The following is a 17,535-nucleotide window of genomic DNA, read 5'->3' as shown; positions in this document are numbered from 1 at the left end:
TGGTGAGCACGTGCGGGAGGGGTGGGGTGGGGGGTGGATAGGGAAAGGGGAGAAGGAGGTTCCCGGCAACAGATGGCCCAGGCAGGACTGGGGCTTTCAGACAAGAGGGTGGGAGGAGGCTGGCCATCTGCACCTGGAGGCAGCCTGCGAACTCCTCCTCCGCCCCCCCCCCCACCTAGTGTAGAGAAAAGAGCTGGGGAAGGGGAGGGTCACTTTTATTAGGACTGAAGTTTCAAACACTGCCCCCCTCAAGCCCTCCCCAACACACAGGGTGGAACTGGGAGAAGGCAGCTGGTGGAAGGGTGAGGGAGGCAAAGGTGAGGGCTGCCTCCACCAACCACCATCCCTCCCCTTTCACTAGCCACATCTGTGGGAGACCCAAGGCAGGGGTGAGGGGCTTCTCCTCTTGAGGAGTCTGGCTGTCTATGATGGTGTGCACAGGGGCCTAAGGCTCTCTCAATTGTTGGCAGAAATAAATTACTACCTGGGTAGAGTTTCTGGATCCCCACTTTGGAGTGGGGAGAGCAGGATATGGGGGTATGAAGCTGGGAATTCCCTAGTCCCAGGGTTCCCTTGAGCAAGACTGGAAAGCCCAAGGTGGGTCCCCAGACCTGAAGCTGAGTGGGAAGAAGGCCTCATAGCCAGAGATGGCCTGCTATGGGGCCAGAATCCCGAGATGCAGGCTCTTTGAGGGGTCTGAGCAGATGTCCCCTCTGGTCTGGAGGCTTTGGGCAGTGGCTATGCCTGGCGGCTGGCCCAGTAGCGGTGGTAGGTGTCCTGGAAGAGATCCCGGCAGGCGATGTGGGCACGGAGGCGGGCGCAGGCCAGGAAGGCGCCTGCCAGCTTTCGGTGCAGGGCATAGGTCTCCTCAGGCGGTGGGCGAAGCCGGTGCTGCAGCAGCACAGGGATGAGGCCCTGCACACGGCGGGCATTATCACCAGCCCCAAAGTCGTAGGGGCCCTGGGTGGCGAAGGGCTCCCCCAGGATCATCACTGCCTCCACGTGGGCATCTGAGAATGCCTAAGGGTGGGGGAGACCAGAGGCACCCAGTGTGGACATACAGCCCACTGGGACTATATGTCCCAGGGACAGGCAGCCCTCCATTCCCCCAGTATAAACACAAGCCCCCAACTCCCCAAAGAGTAATAAGCAGCCTCCATTCCCAGACCCCCGGTATCCACCAGCAGTCCTCCACTCCCTCCCTCTAGAATAGGTAAGTGGTGCCCATTTTCTCAGGGTTCCTGAGTAGCGAAGCAGCCCCCACCCCCCCTCTCCTCCCCAGAGCCCCCAGTAGAGATAAGCAGCCCCCTTAGAGTTCCCCATTCATCCCCAGTAGAGACAAGGAGCTCCTCCCCAAGAAATACCAGTCCCTACTCTCCTAACCTTGGTTTCAAAGCCTGTGAGGAATTTGAGGTCCCTTGATTTCTGCAGGACCTGGTCTCTGTCTCCATTGGCTGCAGCCATCACCACCTGGGGAGATGGATGTGGGGCCCAGGGTCAGAGAGGTTCAAGGAAGGGTCTGGAGATGGGAGCCCGAAGCCTGGCCCAGCCCAAACCCACTTCCATTCTCATCTACCAAAGCCCTCTCACCTAGAGGCCTCTCCCTCCCCACCTTACTGTCTGTGTCTCTTTCAAGACTGTTTCAGAGCCTGGGGCTGGGGTGATCAGGGGTTCCCACCGGGCTGGGAAGGCAGAGTCTGCCTGGAAACTACAACAGTGAAACAGCACAGAGGAAAACGGATGTCAAGTGATGCCCATGGGTATAAACACTCAATTGGGCAAGAATGTGACCATGACCCAGAAGTGCCTCTGGGCCCACCTCTGTGATCATGTTTCCTGCAATGGACTTAGGAGCCCCATGAGGGCAGGGATCCTGGTTCGGTTTAGTCCCAAGTGGCACAGGGTCTGGCACTCAGGAGGCCCTTGGTGAAAACTGTTTAGCAAATCAGTGTTCGGAGCTAAGCAGCTCTCCAGCCATGTGGGAGGGACTGGAGTTGAGGACACAGGAACAGACACACAGATGAGGGAACCAGCCAGCTTTGGCTCCATCCTGGATTTGCCACTTGCCAGCTGACTACGGGCAGGTCACTTTGCCTTTTGGGCCTCCGCTTTCTCATCTGTGAAGTGGGGATGATGAAAGGATCTTCCTGGCGGGATTTGGGGAGGATGAAGGAGGTGTGTCTGCAGAGCGCTCAGCACAGTACACTTGGGTAGGAAACACCACAAATAATATGAGCTACTACTGTTAATAAGAGGTGGACATGGGGGTCCCTATTTCACAGAAGAGGAAATAGGCCTGGAGTAGGGACTAGCAAGGCGGGGAGTGGAACTGGGACAAACCCTGCACCACGGAGTTGTCCCTTCTTGGGAGGAAGGGGAACACAGGATTAAATCTGGCAGTTCTGTTCTGTCCCAGCTCCCCCTGCCTGAGCCTGTCTGGCCATCTGTCATGCCTATGGTCCTCGGGGGCCAGTGTGACAGGGCTTTTTTAAACTGGTAAAGGCTGGGACGGTGGCAGGAAGGCCACACTTAAACAGGCCTGTAGTGCGGAGGGGCACGGGATGTCCCAGCTACCTAGAAAGGCCCCAGCTTTGTACCTCAAGGGGACCTGCAGAGAGGGCCCCCAAGGAACCTGTGAGTGTGTGTGTGGGGGGTGTTACCAGCTCCTTCCTGTCCCCATTTAAGGGGTGGCCCCACCATCCTCCAGTCCTCAAGCCAGAGCCCTGGGCCTTGTCCCTGACACCTCTCTTCCCCACACACCACCTCCCTGGGCTCCCTGCCTGTCTTAAAAGACCACTTGTTATTCAGGGGTTTTCTAATTCTATGTCCCTCCCCTGCTCCAGTCCCTTCCATGACCTCCCAGGGCACTCAGATGAAGTACAAGCTGCCGAGCATGGCTTTAGAGACCTGGAGCAGTGGGTTCCAGCCTCACCGCTGGCTCCTGCTCCATCCCCACTTGCCTGCCCAGTCTGAAAGTGAACTTCCTTTTGGTCCTCTAGGACCTTACTACTCAGAGTGTGGTCCTTGTACCAGCAGCTCTGGCATCACCTGGGAGCATGTCAGAAGGCAGCATCTTAAGCCTAACTCCAGACCAGAATCTACATTTTAACAGGATCATGGTGAGGGGTGGGTTCTCATCCACATTAAAGTTTGAGAAGTGCTGCTCTAATGGGAATATCCCATCTCAGCCCTTGGCCTTTGCACATGTGATCTGTTTGGAATACCCTCCGAGCCTCTTCTTGATTGGTCTCCTCATCCTTCAGGTCTCAACTCTTGTCTTCTCCTCCAGGTAGTCCTCCCTGACCCCCTAGGCTGGCTGGGCTCCTCCTCCAGTCTCCTCAGTCCCCTGTGCTTTTCCCACCCCAGCCTTGATCACCCTGGGTCCTTTCTGTCTGTCCTCCTACTGGACTGTGAGTTCTGTGAAGGCAGAGATCTGGATTTGGATTGGTCACTGTTGTCCCCGATATCGCCCAGAAGAGGATTGGGCACAGAGCGGGGTCAGAGAATGTCTGAATTGATGACTCCATGATTAGAAGACCCAGCTCCAATGTCTGATCTCCACAAATTAATGAGATGGTGTTTTCTGTGGCCTCTGAGACAGATCAACCCCAGCAGGTGGGAAGGACAGGCAACATAAAGTGAGGAAACACTTCCTGAGGAGAAAGCTGCCCCCTAGGGAGCCCCCAGCGGGGAGGTATGTGAGCACAGGGCTGGAGGCCAAGGCCCTGGATAGCACGCCGGACATCGGGCATCAGGCATCGGGAGGGGACGGGATGGCCGTTGTGGGCCTCTCTCTTAGGTGGGGGCTCGTTGAGGGTTGGGAGCATGCACTCGGAACCCAGACTCCCTGAGTGTGAATCCCAGCTTTGCTGTGACCTTGGGCAAGTGACTTACCCTCTCTGGGCCCTTCTTACTTAATCTGTAAAATGGGGCTAAAAATTGTCCTGACCCCCTAGAATTGCTGTCTGGTGTAGATCAGTTACCACATGCACAGCACTTAAAACAGGACCTGACATAATTATTAAGTGCTTAGGATTTGTTAGCTGCTATTAATATCATTATTATTTGTTTATTACTCCCAGACTGTATTTCTCCTTTTTGACAAACCTTAGTGTTTAGCTTGAGACTCGGCCTGTCAGAGTTGGGGGGACTTACCTCAATGTAATGGTCTGTGAATTCGGTCCCAAATTCCCGGCTTGCACCAAAGTCCAGCAAGGTCACCTGGGAATGAGGGGTGGTGAAAGGAACACTAGGAGTCCACCAGTGCTCCCCATTGTCTGTTGGGGGTGTCCGTCTCTTTCTCCCCACACGCTGTCCCTCCTGCCAGCGTCCCTGCCAGCTGCCTCCCTTAGCTACTGGCCTCTGATCTCCACGCTTCCAGTCTACCCTTACATGAAGCCAAAGGGACCTGGCTTTGATTTTTTTTGGTCTTAATTGTTTTCACATTAACACGTTTTAGGCACAGAGAAAAAAATCTGGAGAATAATAAAATATATGGAAAAGTAAAATGAACACCCACAAATCCCACCACCCTGCTTAAAATACGATATACTACCAATCTAAGTGGCGGCTGATCCTACCTCTCCCATGTCCCCACCCTCTCTTCCAGGGTCATCACTTTCCTGACATTATTATTATTAAGTTAGTTCCTGAAATTCCTATGCATGCATTGCTACATTTTCTACATAGATGTGGACTCGTGAATGACACATAGCAATGTTTTGCGTATTTTAAAGCTTCATATAAATGGTATTTATGGTAGTTATCCTGCAACGTCTCAAAAAGGTTTGGCAGTTCATCAGCCTCAGTGCTCCAGCTCATTCATTCACTTTTTTCACCACCAGGTAAGATTTTGTTGCCTGAATATATCACTTTATCTGGTTGACGGGCACTGTAGTTGTTTCTGGGTTTTGCTATTAGAAGCAGTGCTCCATGAACACATGTGTAAGTTTCTCTACGACAGTGGAGTTCAAACTGTTGATTACAACTCACAGTAAGAAATGCAGATTATACTGCACACCAATGCACCTGCACATATAAATATAAAATAAAAGTGTCCCGAATAATACAGATCCCTCCCATCTGCAACACATTCTATGCCTTTAAAAACAAAATCTGCTGTTGAGACCCAGTAAGTTGACGTCAGGACTCATATCACCCCAACACCTCCCTGGGGTGTGAGCCTTGGCGGGATGCTGCGTGTCTGTGCACGTGGGGGGAAGGGGTGGCAAGGGACTGAGGCTAGACTTCAGCGGGGCCATGTCACACTCGGCACAGGGCTCACTTAATCCTGAGGGTGTTAGGAGCTGTGGAAGGGACAGCTTGTCCAAATTCGTGTTTTAGAAAGATCTGTCTGGGGACCGAATGGTACAGACCACTTTGGAGAGCCATTTGGCAGTCACGCCTGCTGGGAGTCTTTTAGTCCAAACTCACCCCCCAGGCCCGTGTCCTTTGCCAGGAATGCTCTTCCCTGCTCCCCAGATGGTTGTCCTCCCCTGGTCTTTCAGGCTTCAGCTTCCTTGTCCCCACCCACTCCAGGCTGGGTCAGCCACTTTCCCTGGCTTCCCACTGCCCCCTGTGCCTCCTGTGCCTCCTGCATCACTGGCCCCTCTGGCTTGTGCTTCCCCATCAAGGTACTAATTACTCTAGGTCATATTGCCTGGTGATGGGTCCCCGCATTGGACTGGGAGCTCTGGGAAGGCAAGGATCAGGGCTGTCTTGGCATCATTGTCAAGAGGCAGTAGGTGCTTGGTATGTTCTAAATGAAGGACAGGTGGGGTCATGATGACTGTCTTCCAGAAGCTGTGCCCCTCTTCTCTGCTGCCATTAGGAAGCCACTGCTTAGCCAGGGACTCCATTTCCCAGCATCCTTGGCACCTAGACTAGCCATGTGACCAGTTCTTATCAATGGAATGGTGAAGGGAATGATGGGTCATTTCTGGCCAAAGCAGTTAGCCAGGGGGTTATCCTGTCAGCCTCTCTTTCCCCTTCCACTGGCAGGAGAGCCTTTCAAACCTAGGAGATGGCACACTCACAAAAGGGAAGGAGCCTGGGTCCCTGAATCACTGCCTGGGGGAGGGCCACTCTGGCCTATTATGTGGGTAATGAACTATTGTTGTGTTGCGCTACTGAAATATCGGGAAATATCTGTTACAACAGCTAATGTGCCCTGCCTGATACACGTCACAAGGAACCAACCTGATGGCTGGAGGCGTCATACAGGAAGTTGGCCCAGTTGGGGTCCGTCTGCATGAATCGGAACTCAAACAGCTCCCGGAGACACAGCCTCAGGAGCTGGAAGCAGATCTAGGGTGGGGAGGAGTAACAGACATCTCAGAGTCACGTGCCCCTGTAAAACCCTCTGTGGCCTGGAGAGGGACTGTGGGTCTGGCCAGCCCTGCCAGCCCTGCCCTGGGGCAGCACCCTCCCTACTGTCCCACAAGACCATGTACCTGGTTCCGGACTTCCTGGCTCAGGCCCTGGCACTGGTCCAGGGGGACTCCTCCGGCCAACTCCATGCCCAGCACCCGTGTTGTGCACAGCTCCTGAATCACGGCCGGCACCCGAAAGAAGGGGTCGCCTGCCAACAGCTGCCTGGGGCAGGTGGGAGGGAGGCGACAATACTTCATGCTCTGGGCCCCTGTGGCCCTGCTTGGAGAAGACTTTCTTCTCCAAGAAGTCTTCCATGAATAGTCTATGTCTTGCCTTCCCTCTTCCCCTCCTCTTTCTTCTGTCTGCCCTGACTGATGGCCAATACCTGGTTGGACTGACATTCATGCAGACATTTCATTCATTCACTCATTCATTCATTCAACAAATATCTCCACATCACCTACTCTGTGCCCCCGCCTAAGCTGGGCGCTGTTGGAGACTCAGTTACCACTTTCTTACTGGAAACACTTCTCTGACTTCTGGCCACCCCAAGAGGAGCTCAGTGTATTAAGCTTGATGAGTGTTACTTTCTCATCAACTTATTAATTAGTCCATCCAAAAAACAGTCACTGAGGTACAAATCTCCAAGTCCATAGTGATACTTGTTGGCCACTCCCTGAAGTCATTACTCTGCACAGTGGCTAATAAAGGGAAAGAACCCTTCTGGGTGTCGTCCCTGTGCTGGATGATGCTGGGTGACAGAGCAGTGATGAGCCCCAGGTGTGCTCCCCCACACACACCAGAGACCACATGCTAACGAACAAAAAGACCAGTAATAGACTGAGGTAAGTGTGTCAACGTCGGATTTGGAGGCAAAGAATGTGAGTAGGGATCTACCTGTGGGACAGCTGGAGCTGGGGGGAGGGGGGGACAGGGAGATGGGGAGGGGCCAGAGAAATGATGTGGGGCTTATTCTAAGAGCCCTGGGGAATCCGTGGGGAGGTGGTCTCCTCAGATCCCACTTCACACTCTCCTTCGCCAGATCTTGCTTTGGGGGCTTGTATTTTTTGTCCTTGTTTCTGGTTTTATTTATTTATTTAATTTTTTAAATGGAGGTACTGGGGATTGAACCCAGGACCTCATGTATGCTAGGCATGTGCTCTACCACTGAGCCACTGAGCTATATTCTTCCCCCGTCGTCCTTGTTTATAAAATCTCTAATGTTTGAACCGCTCCTCATGGGCCAGCCCTCTGCTGAGCATTGAGTCAGACCATTCATCCTTGCTGTTCCTAAGGAGGATATTCTCCTGGGGCCACTCTGCAGATTAAGGCTGTCCAGCCTGTAAAGGGTGACCCTGGACTGGATCCCGACTGGATCCCACATCTGAGCCCATGCCCCTAACCGCTGCCTTCTACTGCCCGTTGTCTTGCTTCGTACCTACGGAGCTTGGCTCAACGTGCGGGCCACGCTCCACACAGTGGCAGACGTCACTGGGGTGTAGTTAGTTGCTGCCTACCACGATGCTTCTAAGTTACAACCACTGTTCCACAAAGATGCAGTTCATTCATTTTTGATGCTGTATGATATTTTGCTGATGAATAGACCACAATTCATACATCTATCCTGCTAAATGACTCTGAGAGATTTAGACTGTTTCCAGTTTGGGGCTACTGCTGCCCTGAGTATTCTGGAAAAATATGAAGGTGTGTACTGGCATAAATGTCCCTAGAGTATTTAGCCAGGGAGGCACCTGCTGGGTCATATGGGAATATTGAGCCTTGATGATGACAAACCACTCTCAGAAATACTTGTATCAAATTCTCCTTCTGTCCACAGTGTATAAGGGATGCCTGGGAGCCCTGTTCTCTCTAACTCTTGACACAGACTGACTGCTTCATCTTTGCTAGTCCAGTAGGCGTAACGGTATCTCGTGTGACAGAGTGCCTGTGGACAAGTCCATCTCCCCCACCAGCCTGCAGGGGTTCTGTGTCCCATTTGACAGATGAGTAAGTAGAGACATCGAGAGAGAAGAAGTGACCTGCCTGAGCTCACAGACAAGGACACAGGGGAATGAATGAAGTAGTGAGGGAAGGGATGGATGGATGAACAAATGAATGAAAAGAGTCTGTCAGCCCCACCCCAGGGCTCTAGTTGCCAGAGGCTGTGGGGGCACCCACTTCCTTCTCAGGCTGGGAGGAGAGCTGGAGGGAGGAAGGGGGCCTCCAGGGGCCTGTAGGGGTCTCAGCTCACCTGAAGTTCTGGGCACAGGCCGCCTCACGACGGTAGTCACACTCCCAAGCCATCTCCCGCTGCAAGGCCTGCAGGCTTTGCTCGGCAAACAGGCCTGGAGTGGGGGGTGGGGGTGGGCAGCCATGTCAGTCAGGGAAGGCCACAGCCTGCCCCCTCCCCCGGCCCCTGCCCGACCCCCAGGCTCCCACTCAGGGGCATCTTCTCTTGCCAATTGTGTCTCTCACTCTCCGTCACCATCTCACTGTCCCTCACGCCTTTTACCTGCCTTGTTGGTCCACACGCTGCCCCTCCATCCTTCGTACAATGGCGGGCTCTCCAGAAGCTTCTCTGCTGGGGTCTCTTTCTCAGACACACATACCAGTCCTTTGGCATATTTCATAGTCACACGTGCCACCTCCTCTCTGTCCCTTTTTCATACCCTCTCACATGTCTCTCTGTGCTTCTTAAGTTTATTTCTAGGCCCAACTCTTCCTCACTCTCTCTGTCTCCCTCTTGCACATGCGTGCACACACACACACACCCCCTCCACCCCACTCCATTGCCTTCAGGCGCTGTCTCACATGCTGTAACACAAACGTGAGGTCCCACTAACTCTCCCTTCCTGCTGCTGTGGCCTTTTTCCAGACCCTCAGTCCCCCTCTGCACACCCTCTGTGTGTCTGTTTCTGGATTTGGGCCTGGGCTTTGGTGTTTCTGGGTCTGTCAGAATCTTTTGGTCTGTCTCTTTCTCACACGCCCTTATCCTGGGTGTCCCTCCCCACCTTAGTGTCCCTTCATTCTGTCGCGAACACCCAGCCTCACACACATAGTCACACCCTGCCCTGAGCTGCCCATTCCCCTTGTCCAGCCCCGTTCTCTCTCCCCAGGGCATCCGTCCCATGGTCAGGGGTGGAGTGGGTGCCTCACCCTCGGGCAGGGCCATGCTCATCTTAAGCACCGCCAGCAGGTTCTGGACATCGCTTTGGATGCTCTGGGCAACACCTGGGTACTATGGTGGGTAGGGGGGAGAAAGTCACAACTCTGGGGCAACCAGGTGCCCACCCCCCGCCCTGCCTCCCTTCTCACCTGGATCTTCACAGCCACCTCTGTCCCATCCCTCAGCACGCCCTGGTGCACCTGTCCGATCGAGGCAGCAGCAAAGGGCATCTCCTCCAAAGAGGCCATCTTGGCCTGCCAGTCCCTGCCGAGCTCCTCTTCAAGTACTCTCTGGGGAGGGTGGTCATAACCATTATCATCACGGTTTCAGGCAGCTGAGTTCACACCCCATGCTGAGACTTTTCCGTGTGAATAACCCCATTCACCACCCACTGGGCCCTAGGCCGAGCTCTCGCTGCTACCCCACTTTACAGATGAGCACACTGAGGCTCAGAGAGAGGTCTTTGGCCAAGGTGATGAGCCAGGCGCCAGCAGACCTGAGCCCACATTCCCGAGGCCGTGCGGGTTGTTACGGGCATTGCTATTATATATAATTAAGATTGATAAGAATCTTTCATTATACTCGTATATTGTGTTGTTAACTCAAAAGATAATGTGATAAGAAGACCTAAAATTTACAAAGAGCTTCCTGTGGACAGGGTCCTGTTCCGAGTGGCTCAGAGAGGGGCAGTGATTGCCCAGGGTCTCATGGCAAGGGAGCAAACAGACATCAGAAGGAAGGCAGGCAGCTGGATTTCGGATTCCACACCCTTACTAGAACAGCTCATGTCTCGGGCACTTACTCAGTGCCAGATGTTGTGCCAACCAATTTACAGACAATTTCTCCTTTAATTAAGAAAACAGTAATAATAACAGTTAACACACGCATGTCACTCATGGTGTGTTGGGGCCCTTCGAAGTGCTTTACATACGCTGATTTCCGTAACCCCACGATGGGGGCACTGCTTTCACTATCCCCATTTCACAGATGAGGTCACTGAGGCACAGTCCATATGTCTGAGATCACATAGGTAATAAGTGGCAAAGCTGGGGTTTGAACTCCCGAAGTCTGGCCTCTGACCACTGCCCTTCGCTGCCTCTTCAACAGCCCTGATGGAGCCCTGAGCCTGCCGGGGACTGGACTAAGTGCTCTGCACCATTCTCTCATTTAAGCATCACAGTAATCCTATGAGATGTGTGCTTGAGTGATCCCCATTAAACAGATGGGGAAACTGAGGCTCAGAGTCAGACAGGGAGTAGGGCTATGAAGCCCGGAGGGTGAGGTAGGTCGAGCACGCCTCCCTCGCCAGCCTTCCCCGGCTGGGCACTCACCAGCATCTGCCAGCGTGGCATGAAGTCGGCGCTCTGACGGACCCGCTCGAAGATGTGCTGCAGCTGGGGGCTGATGAAGCTGTTGTCTTGGGAGACAGTGGGAAGAGGGAAGGAGTGAAGTAGGAGGCCAGAAGGGGCCCCTGTGGGAGTATCTGAAGTCAGGGCTTGGTGGTGGATGGGGTGGGGGTGGAACTAATGTCAGGGCTCAGGAGTCGAGGGTCATGCTGTACCCTGGATGCTGAGCATTTGGCCAACCTTGAGGGCGGCCCCCCGAACTGTACACAAGGTCTGCACAATCCGCTCGGCATTGGCCTCCGACAGGAAAAGGCTGGATCCCGGCCAGGAGCCTCCCTCTGGGGTGGAGAGAAGAATCATTAGTATGGCAACCACAAAGATCATCATCACGACACCACTGCAGACCCACCAGAAGGGCTCAAGTGAAACAGACAATACCAAGTGTTGGCAAAGGCGTGGAGACCCTAAACGCTCACACCGCCAATCAGAGTGCCATGACCCAAGCCCTCTGGGAAACAGTGGGGAAGTTTCCAGTAAGGCACACACCTATACCCAATGCAGTTTCCCTCAGAGGTCTGTCCCCAAGAGAAATGCATAAATGTGTCCACCAGCAAATAGTCCAAGAAGGTTCACGGCAGTGCTATTCATAACAGTCCCAAACTAGCAACAACCCAAGTGACCACCAGCAGAAGGAACAGAGGAACTGGGGAATAATCACAGGGTGACTATTCCAGTAATGACTAAACAACCTGCAAGCACGACAGCAACAAGGCTGTTCTCTCTCAAACAGAACATTGAGCAAAAGAAGCCAGACACATATGAGGGTACGCTGTCCGATGACATTGGCATAAGGAGGAAAAAACAGGCAAAACTAATCTCGGGGGGTCAGAAGCCAAGACCACAGCTACCCTTGGTGGGGGGAGTGGCCAGGATGGGACCCGAGAGGAGCTTCTGGAGAACCAGGGCAGCGGTTCTCCAAGAGTGATCTGGGGAATCCCTGAGACCCTTCAGGAGGGTCTGTGAGATCAAAACTATATTTTTAATATATTATTTGCCCCTTTTGTATTCCCATTCACCCACAAATGTTCAGTGGAGTTTTCCAGAAGCTCTGGGACTGGTGATGATGCCACTGCTCTGACAGCAGAGAGAGAGAGAGAGAGAGAGAGAGAGAGAGAGAGAATCTGTGTGTGTGTGTGTGTCCCCTCTTGTGTTTAAAATTTTTTTCAGTTTTAATCTCTAATACAGCAAATATCCTTAAATATAACCCACAGAAACAAGCTCTTGGGGTTCTCATTCTATTTTTTAATAGCTTTATTGAGAGATCATTCACATTTAATTTACCCATTGCACAGTTCAATGGCATCTAGTATATTCAGAGTCATGCAACTGTCCCAACAACCAATTTCACAACATTTTCTTTCTTTTTTTTAAATGGAGATACTGGGGATTGAACTTAGGACCTCATGCATGCTAAGCAGGCGCTCTGCCACTGAGCTATTTCCACCTCCTTTCAGAACATTTTCATCACCCCAAAGAGAAACCCCGTACCTGTCAGCAGTTACCCCCTCCCATGTCCCCCACCCATCTCCCCCGAGCCCCTAGAAACCACTAATCTTTCTGTGTCTATTGAGTTTCCTCTTCTGGACACTTCAGATAAATGGAATCATACAATCATACAACATGTGGACTTTTGGATCTGACTTGTTTCCCTTAGGATAGCGTTTCAGGATTCAACCACAGGGGGAGGGTATAGCTCAGTGGTAGAGCATGCACAAGGTCCTAGGTTCAATCCCCAGTACTGCCATTAAAAATAAATAAATAGATAAATAAATAAACCTAATTACCTCCCCACCAACATAAATAAATAAATAAATAAAAGATTAAAAAGAAGAAGAAGAAAAAAGATTCAACTACATTATACCATAGATTAGTACTTCATTTCTATTTATGGCTGAATAAATATCCTTCTATGTGGATATAGCACATTTTGTGTATCCATTCCTCTGTTTGGTAAGGGTGTGTAGGGATTCTGAGACTAAAGAGTTTGAGAACGGCTGTTCAAGGGTTTCTTGATCTGGGTGCACAGATATGCCCACTTTTTAAAAACGAACCAAGGGGGTAGCGGTATGCTCAGTGGTAGAGCACATGCTTAGCATGCATGAGGTCCTGGTTCAATCCTCAGTACCTCCATTAAAAAAAAGAAAGAAAATGAACCAAACTGTATGTTTATGATGTGTGCACGGTTCTATATGCAAATTACATTATCATTTAATAAAGCATTTATTAAGCTTTTGTTTCATAAAACATTCATTGAGCTCTTTATTGAGGGTTCACCTTGTGCCAGGCAGAATTCTCAGTGTCTCTGTGGATTGTCTGGCTGAACCCCCGCAGTCTCCCCAGAAAGTAAGAACTACCAATGCTTTAATTTTCAAGATGAAGAAGCAAGAGATTCAGAGAGGTACAGTACCTGGTCCTGGGTCACACAGCACAAAAGTGGCAGAGCAGGGTGTAGACTCAGTCTGGCCTTACCCTAATCCTCCACCTCCCTCCAACTTTTTATTTTGAAAATCCGAACAGACAGAAAGGTTGCATTCACAGTATCACAAATAGCTGCACACCTGATTCAACATCTTAACATTCTGCCTTAACCTGGCTTATCTATGCATAGACAGTGTTACTTCGGCTGACCGATTAGCATGCAGTTGCACTCCACCTGTGCTAAGAGTAAGAATAATCCCCTACACAATCACAGTGCCAAAGTCACACCCAAGAAAACTGACACTAATTCTCTAATACAGTCATACTGATTTTCCCAATTGTCCCCAAAAGTCTTTTAGGGTCACTGTTTTCAGACTCATACCCAGTCATGGCTCACACATTCCAAATGTCAGTTAGTATCTCTCTAGTCTCTTTTGAATCTAGAATATCCACCCCTGTCTTTGTTTCCCAAAGTCGCCGGACTGGGGAATCTTCCCCATAAATTCTGATCTCTACACAGCTTGGTCCATCTCTGTTGTACCCAGACCCCCATCGGCACTCCTATGTTCAGCTTTCCTCTCTTGCTCACAGTTAGGAAGTCAACTCCACACGGCTTACATTTTTTACTCACCTGACATGCTGTGACACATGGCCACCCAGACAGCAGCTCTGCCCTATTCCAAGCACTCCAACATGACTCTAAGAGGTGCCTGTATTATCATCACCTCCATTCTCTGGATGAGGAAACTGGGGCTCTGAGAGGTGAAGCCACTTGCCCCAGGTCACACAGCAAAGCCAGGGTCACTCACCTGATTGTAGATTTCCTCCCGGCAGGGACTTCTTGGCCACCTCAGCCAGTGCCCCCAGCCCCAGGCTCACAGCTAGTCCTGGGGAGTGAGAGAGGAGCCTAAGCACCCATTTGCCTGGGCATCTCCTCCCCTCCAGCACCCACCCTCACTGACCCTCTCTCCTCTCTCTCTCTAAGCACACCTGCCTCCCAGCTGTTTGTAGTCAACTCTCTGCATCTCTGTCTCCAACTCAATCTCTTACTCACTCTCTCCCTGCTTGAGGTTCCCTTCAAGGTGAGGCCACCTCCTTCTCTATTCCTCTCCTTGTTTCTGGCTCCCGGGTCCACAGTTCTCACCCTTGGCTGCACACAGTCAGGTGAGGAGCTTCTGTAAATACGATGCCCAGGCCTCACTGCTGACGTTCTGGTTAAACGTACCTGAGATAAGGCCTTAGAATTCTTTTTCTTTTAAGCATCCCAGATGGTTCTAGTGTGCAGCCAAGGGTGAGAAGGCCCCGAAACAATCCCCACAGGTCTCTCTGTCCTCCTATGACCCCTGTTTCTCTGTCCGCATCTCCTCTCCTTCCTGGTCACCTCTCCTTTTCTAGCTCAGTTATTTCTCCATCTCTCCCCTACCCTCCACCTGGCACGGCTGTCCAGGCCTCTTTTCCTCGGTTCCTCCTTTTGATGTTATCTCTCCGGCTCTGATTTCCTCTGCCTCTTCTGTCTCCTTGTCCTTAAAGACATCTCAAGTCGCTCTCCCCCTCTCCCTGTCACCATCTCCATAAATAATCGTAGCTGACATTTCTGAGCACTTTGTCCACGCCAGGAACCGTTCCCGGGGCCTTATATGCATTGACTCATTTTTCTCCTCACCCCCTCGTTAAAGAAATTTTACAGAAAAACTTCCCTCTGACAGAAAAGGAAACTGAGGCTCATAGAAGTTAAGTAACTCATCTGGAGTCACAAAGTGAGATTCAGCAGGATCACCCCCTTGCACCCTGGACAGCCCGGTGTCAAAGCTCTAACCAGTGCATTTGACGCCTTCTTTATAAGGTGAATTGGTATCTATATGCATGACTGGGACATCATGCTATACACCAGAAACTGACACACTGTAACTGACTATACTTCAAAAAAAAAAATCTACCATGATCCACAGTAAAGGCATTTGCATTATAATTAATAGAGACCAATGTATTATATACTGTTTTATGAAGCAAGACTTTCCTTTACTCTACATGTGCACTCATATTTTCCATTCTATTATTTCTAATGCTGGTTGCAGCCTACTAAATTATTTCATACTGATGGTAACATGAAATTTGAAAAATCCTGCTGGTGACCTGGGGTCAAGTCACTTCACCTCCCTTAGCCTCCATTTCCTCATCTTTATAATGGAAATAAACATTCATTGATTCAGTGCGGAAAGATCACAGGTGTATGGGACCTTGCACATTCCAAGTTCTCAATAAACGTTACGTTCCTCTCTACTTCTATTGGTTTTGCCTTCATTCTCTTTCCATCTCTCTCTCCCCTGTCTCTGATTCACTCTCTCCCTTGCTTCATTCTGTAAATGTCACCTCTTTGATCTAGGTCACCATCTCCCAAGGTCATACCTACCCCCAAAGTTGGCCAAGCGGCTGATGCGGGAGGCGGGCACCTTGCGTTCTCGAGAACGGTCACTCAGCTGGGAAATGGGGAGAAGGTCTAAGGGGGGTAAGGTGGACAGAGAGCCCAGGGAATCCAACCAATCTGCCACAACACCCCTTCCCAAGCTTGGGAGGCCATCTGCCTCCATGGGATGTTACTGGGTGGGATACCTGGGGCCGGGGTGTCTTCCTGATCCGGGCCTCCCGTGCTTTGCGAATGTCCTCCTCACCCAGCCCCCTGCCAGGCCCATCCTGATGAAGCTTTTGGGCCCAAGAACCCCGAAATGGCCCCTGCAAGAGACGTGAACACTGGTAAAGAGTAGAGGACATGGGGTCTGCCTGGCTCTTTTAGACCCCTCCTTGTCCTTTTTACTCCCTGAAGCCTCCCTCAGCCTTTTCCCCTCGGGGACCCCTCCTCAGCCTCTTACCCAGCGGCGGGGCCCAAGCCCCAGGGCCCCACAAGGCAAACCAATAGTCCGGCCCAGCTGTCCACAGGTCCTCTGCAGTAGGCCCCCTACCTCCAGCCACATTGTCTGGCGATGAGGAGAGATTATTTGGACAGGAGTTGTGGGACTGACCTCCCTGCTTTGCCCCTCTTTTCCAAGCCCTCACATTCCTCTGTGTCCACCCTAAGAATTCTACCAACCAAAGACTTTCTCCCCTGTTAATAGGCCCTCCAGTTTCTCCTCGTTCCCTCTCTCGTTGCTAGGAACCCATAGCTCTTCCGCACACCTCCCCAAACCACTTTCCCCTGTCCCACTTCCCTCCGCCGTTGCTAGGGTCCTCTCCCGTTGCTAGACACCCACAGATCCTCCAGAGCTACCCCTCCACTCCGCTGAGCACCCCCTCGTTGCTAGGCACCGCCTTCCCCTCGTTGCTAGGCACCCACAATTCCTCTTGTGTCCCCTCCCCCCCTTTCCATCCTGCTACGGGCCACCTCCCCCGGTTGCTAAGCACCCACAGCTCTCTGGCTCTGGGTCCGCCACGACCGGGGGCCTCCTGCGCTTCCGGGAGTCTCCATACGCCCGCCCCCTCCGGTCAGATAGCCAATGGCGGAGGAGCAGCTCGCTGACTGACACAGAATACGCTCCGCTGTGCGTGAGGGGGCGGGACCTAACGGTGGGCTAGGGCACTACCGGAGCACACACGTGCCATTTTATGCCCTTCCACTCACCTCAAAGTTCCTTGTATGCGGCGGACCGTTCCGTTTCCTACACGTCGTTTTTTGCAAATATCCCTCTCCCTTACAAACTCCACACCCCTCTTTTGCGCGAACATTTTGTGAACCTCCCTTGTTTGTACCCCCAGTAGTCTCAACATCTCTCCTTTGAACACCCATCTTCCCAGGAAGCATTTCCCTTCCACATGGAGCCCCTCTACTTTGCACACTCACCCTCTGCTTCAGTACCCACATCCTGGCACCCAGCCTTCTCCCTTGTACGCATAACCCCCCTGCCTTGCTCACCGTTTCCCTCCGTGTGCATAAATCCCCTCACACTCAGCTCTTTGCACACTGGGCCCGTTCCCTCATACACCCTGCTCTCTCTGCTCCCCACCCACCTGCAGGATGCTGTGAGTGGGAGCCCTCTGTTTCCTGTCAGCCTGACATTTCCCAGAACACACTCAGCCAAGATTCCCAGTGCTGACTCAGGAGCCTTGGCATCCCAGGAAACCAGCTCCCAGCCCATTCTGAGTGTGTGTGTGTTATTGGTGGGGGAGGGAGGACAGGCTTAA

General features: G+C 52.0%; 1 protein-coding gene across 6 annotated transcripts; it reads right to left on the bottom strand.

Moving 5' to 3' along the window:
* Nucleotides 1-194: 194 nt before the first annotated feature.
* On the bottom strand, nucleotides 195-17,233 carry COQ8B (coenzyme Q8B). Of its 6 annotated transcripts, none has more exons than XM_006189830.3 (15): nucleotides 16,976-17,233; nucleotides 16,230-16,334; nucleotides 15,973-16,092; nucleotides 15,773-15,839; nucleotides 14,172-14,249; nucleotides 11,100-11,222; nucleotides 10,870-10,955; nucleotides 9,688-9,828; nucleotides 9,529-9,610; nucleotides 8,624-8,717; nucleotides 6,453-6,594; nucleotides 6,199-6,306; nucleotides 4,156-4,221; nucleotides 1,384-1,470; nucleotides 195-1,020 (listed from the first exon to the last, which is right to left on the bottom strand). In XM_006189830.3, exons 1-15 carry the CDS (start codon nucleotides 17,213-17,215, stop codon nucleotides 739-741), a joined length of 1,821 nt encoding a protein of 606 aa, XP_006189892.2. In that variant the 5' UTR covers nucleotides 17,216-17,233; the 3' UTR covers nucleotides 195-738. The 6 variants fall into 6 exon arrangements, with proteins under 6 accessions (XP_006189892.2, XP_014419071.2, XP_032341904.1 ...); XM_014563585.2 differs by lacking the exon at nucleotides 16,976-17,233 and adding an exon at nucleotides 16,763-16,841 and having other exon boundaries at nucleotides 739-1,020; XM_032486013.1 differs by lacking the exon at nucleotides 16,976-17,233 and adding an exon at nucleotides 16,759-16,777 and having other exon boundaries at nucleotides 739-1,020.
* Between the last annotated feature and the right edge of the window lie 302 nt (nucleotides 17,234-17,535).

This window comes from Camelus ferus, chromosome 9, assembly GCF_009834535.1.
Source record: "Camelus ferus isolate YT-003-E chromosome 9, BCGSAC_Cfer_1.0, whole genome shotgun sequence".
Classification (NCBI taxonomy): Eukaryota; Metazoa; Chordata; class Mammalia; order Artiodactyla; family Camelidae; genus Camelus; species Camelus ferus.
This window is presented reverse-complemented; position numbering and strand designations above follow the sequence as displayed.

Excerpts from the sequence above, each read along its gene's own strand:
- COQ8B (XM_006189830.3), bottom strand. The coding sequence starts at position 17,215 with ATGTGGGTACTGAAGCAGAGGGTGAGTGTGCAAAGTAGAGGGGCTCCA. Across the intron at positions 8,718-9,528 it reads GAGCATGGCCCTGCCCGAGG|GCCTGTTTGCCGAGCAAAGC; the intron begins GTGAGGCACCCA and ends CCCCCACTCCAG. Across the intron at positions 6,595-8,623 it reads GCCTGTGCCCAGAACTTCAG|GCAGCTGTTGGCAGGCGACC; the intron begins GTGAGCTGAGAC and ends CACCTGCCCCAG.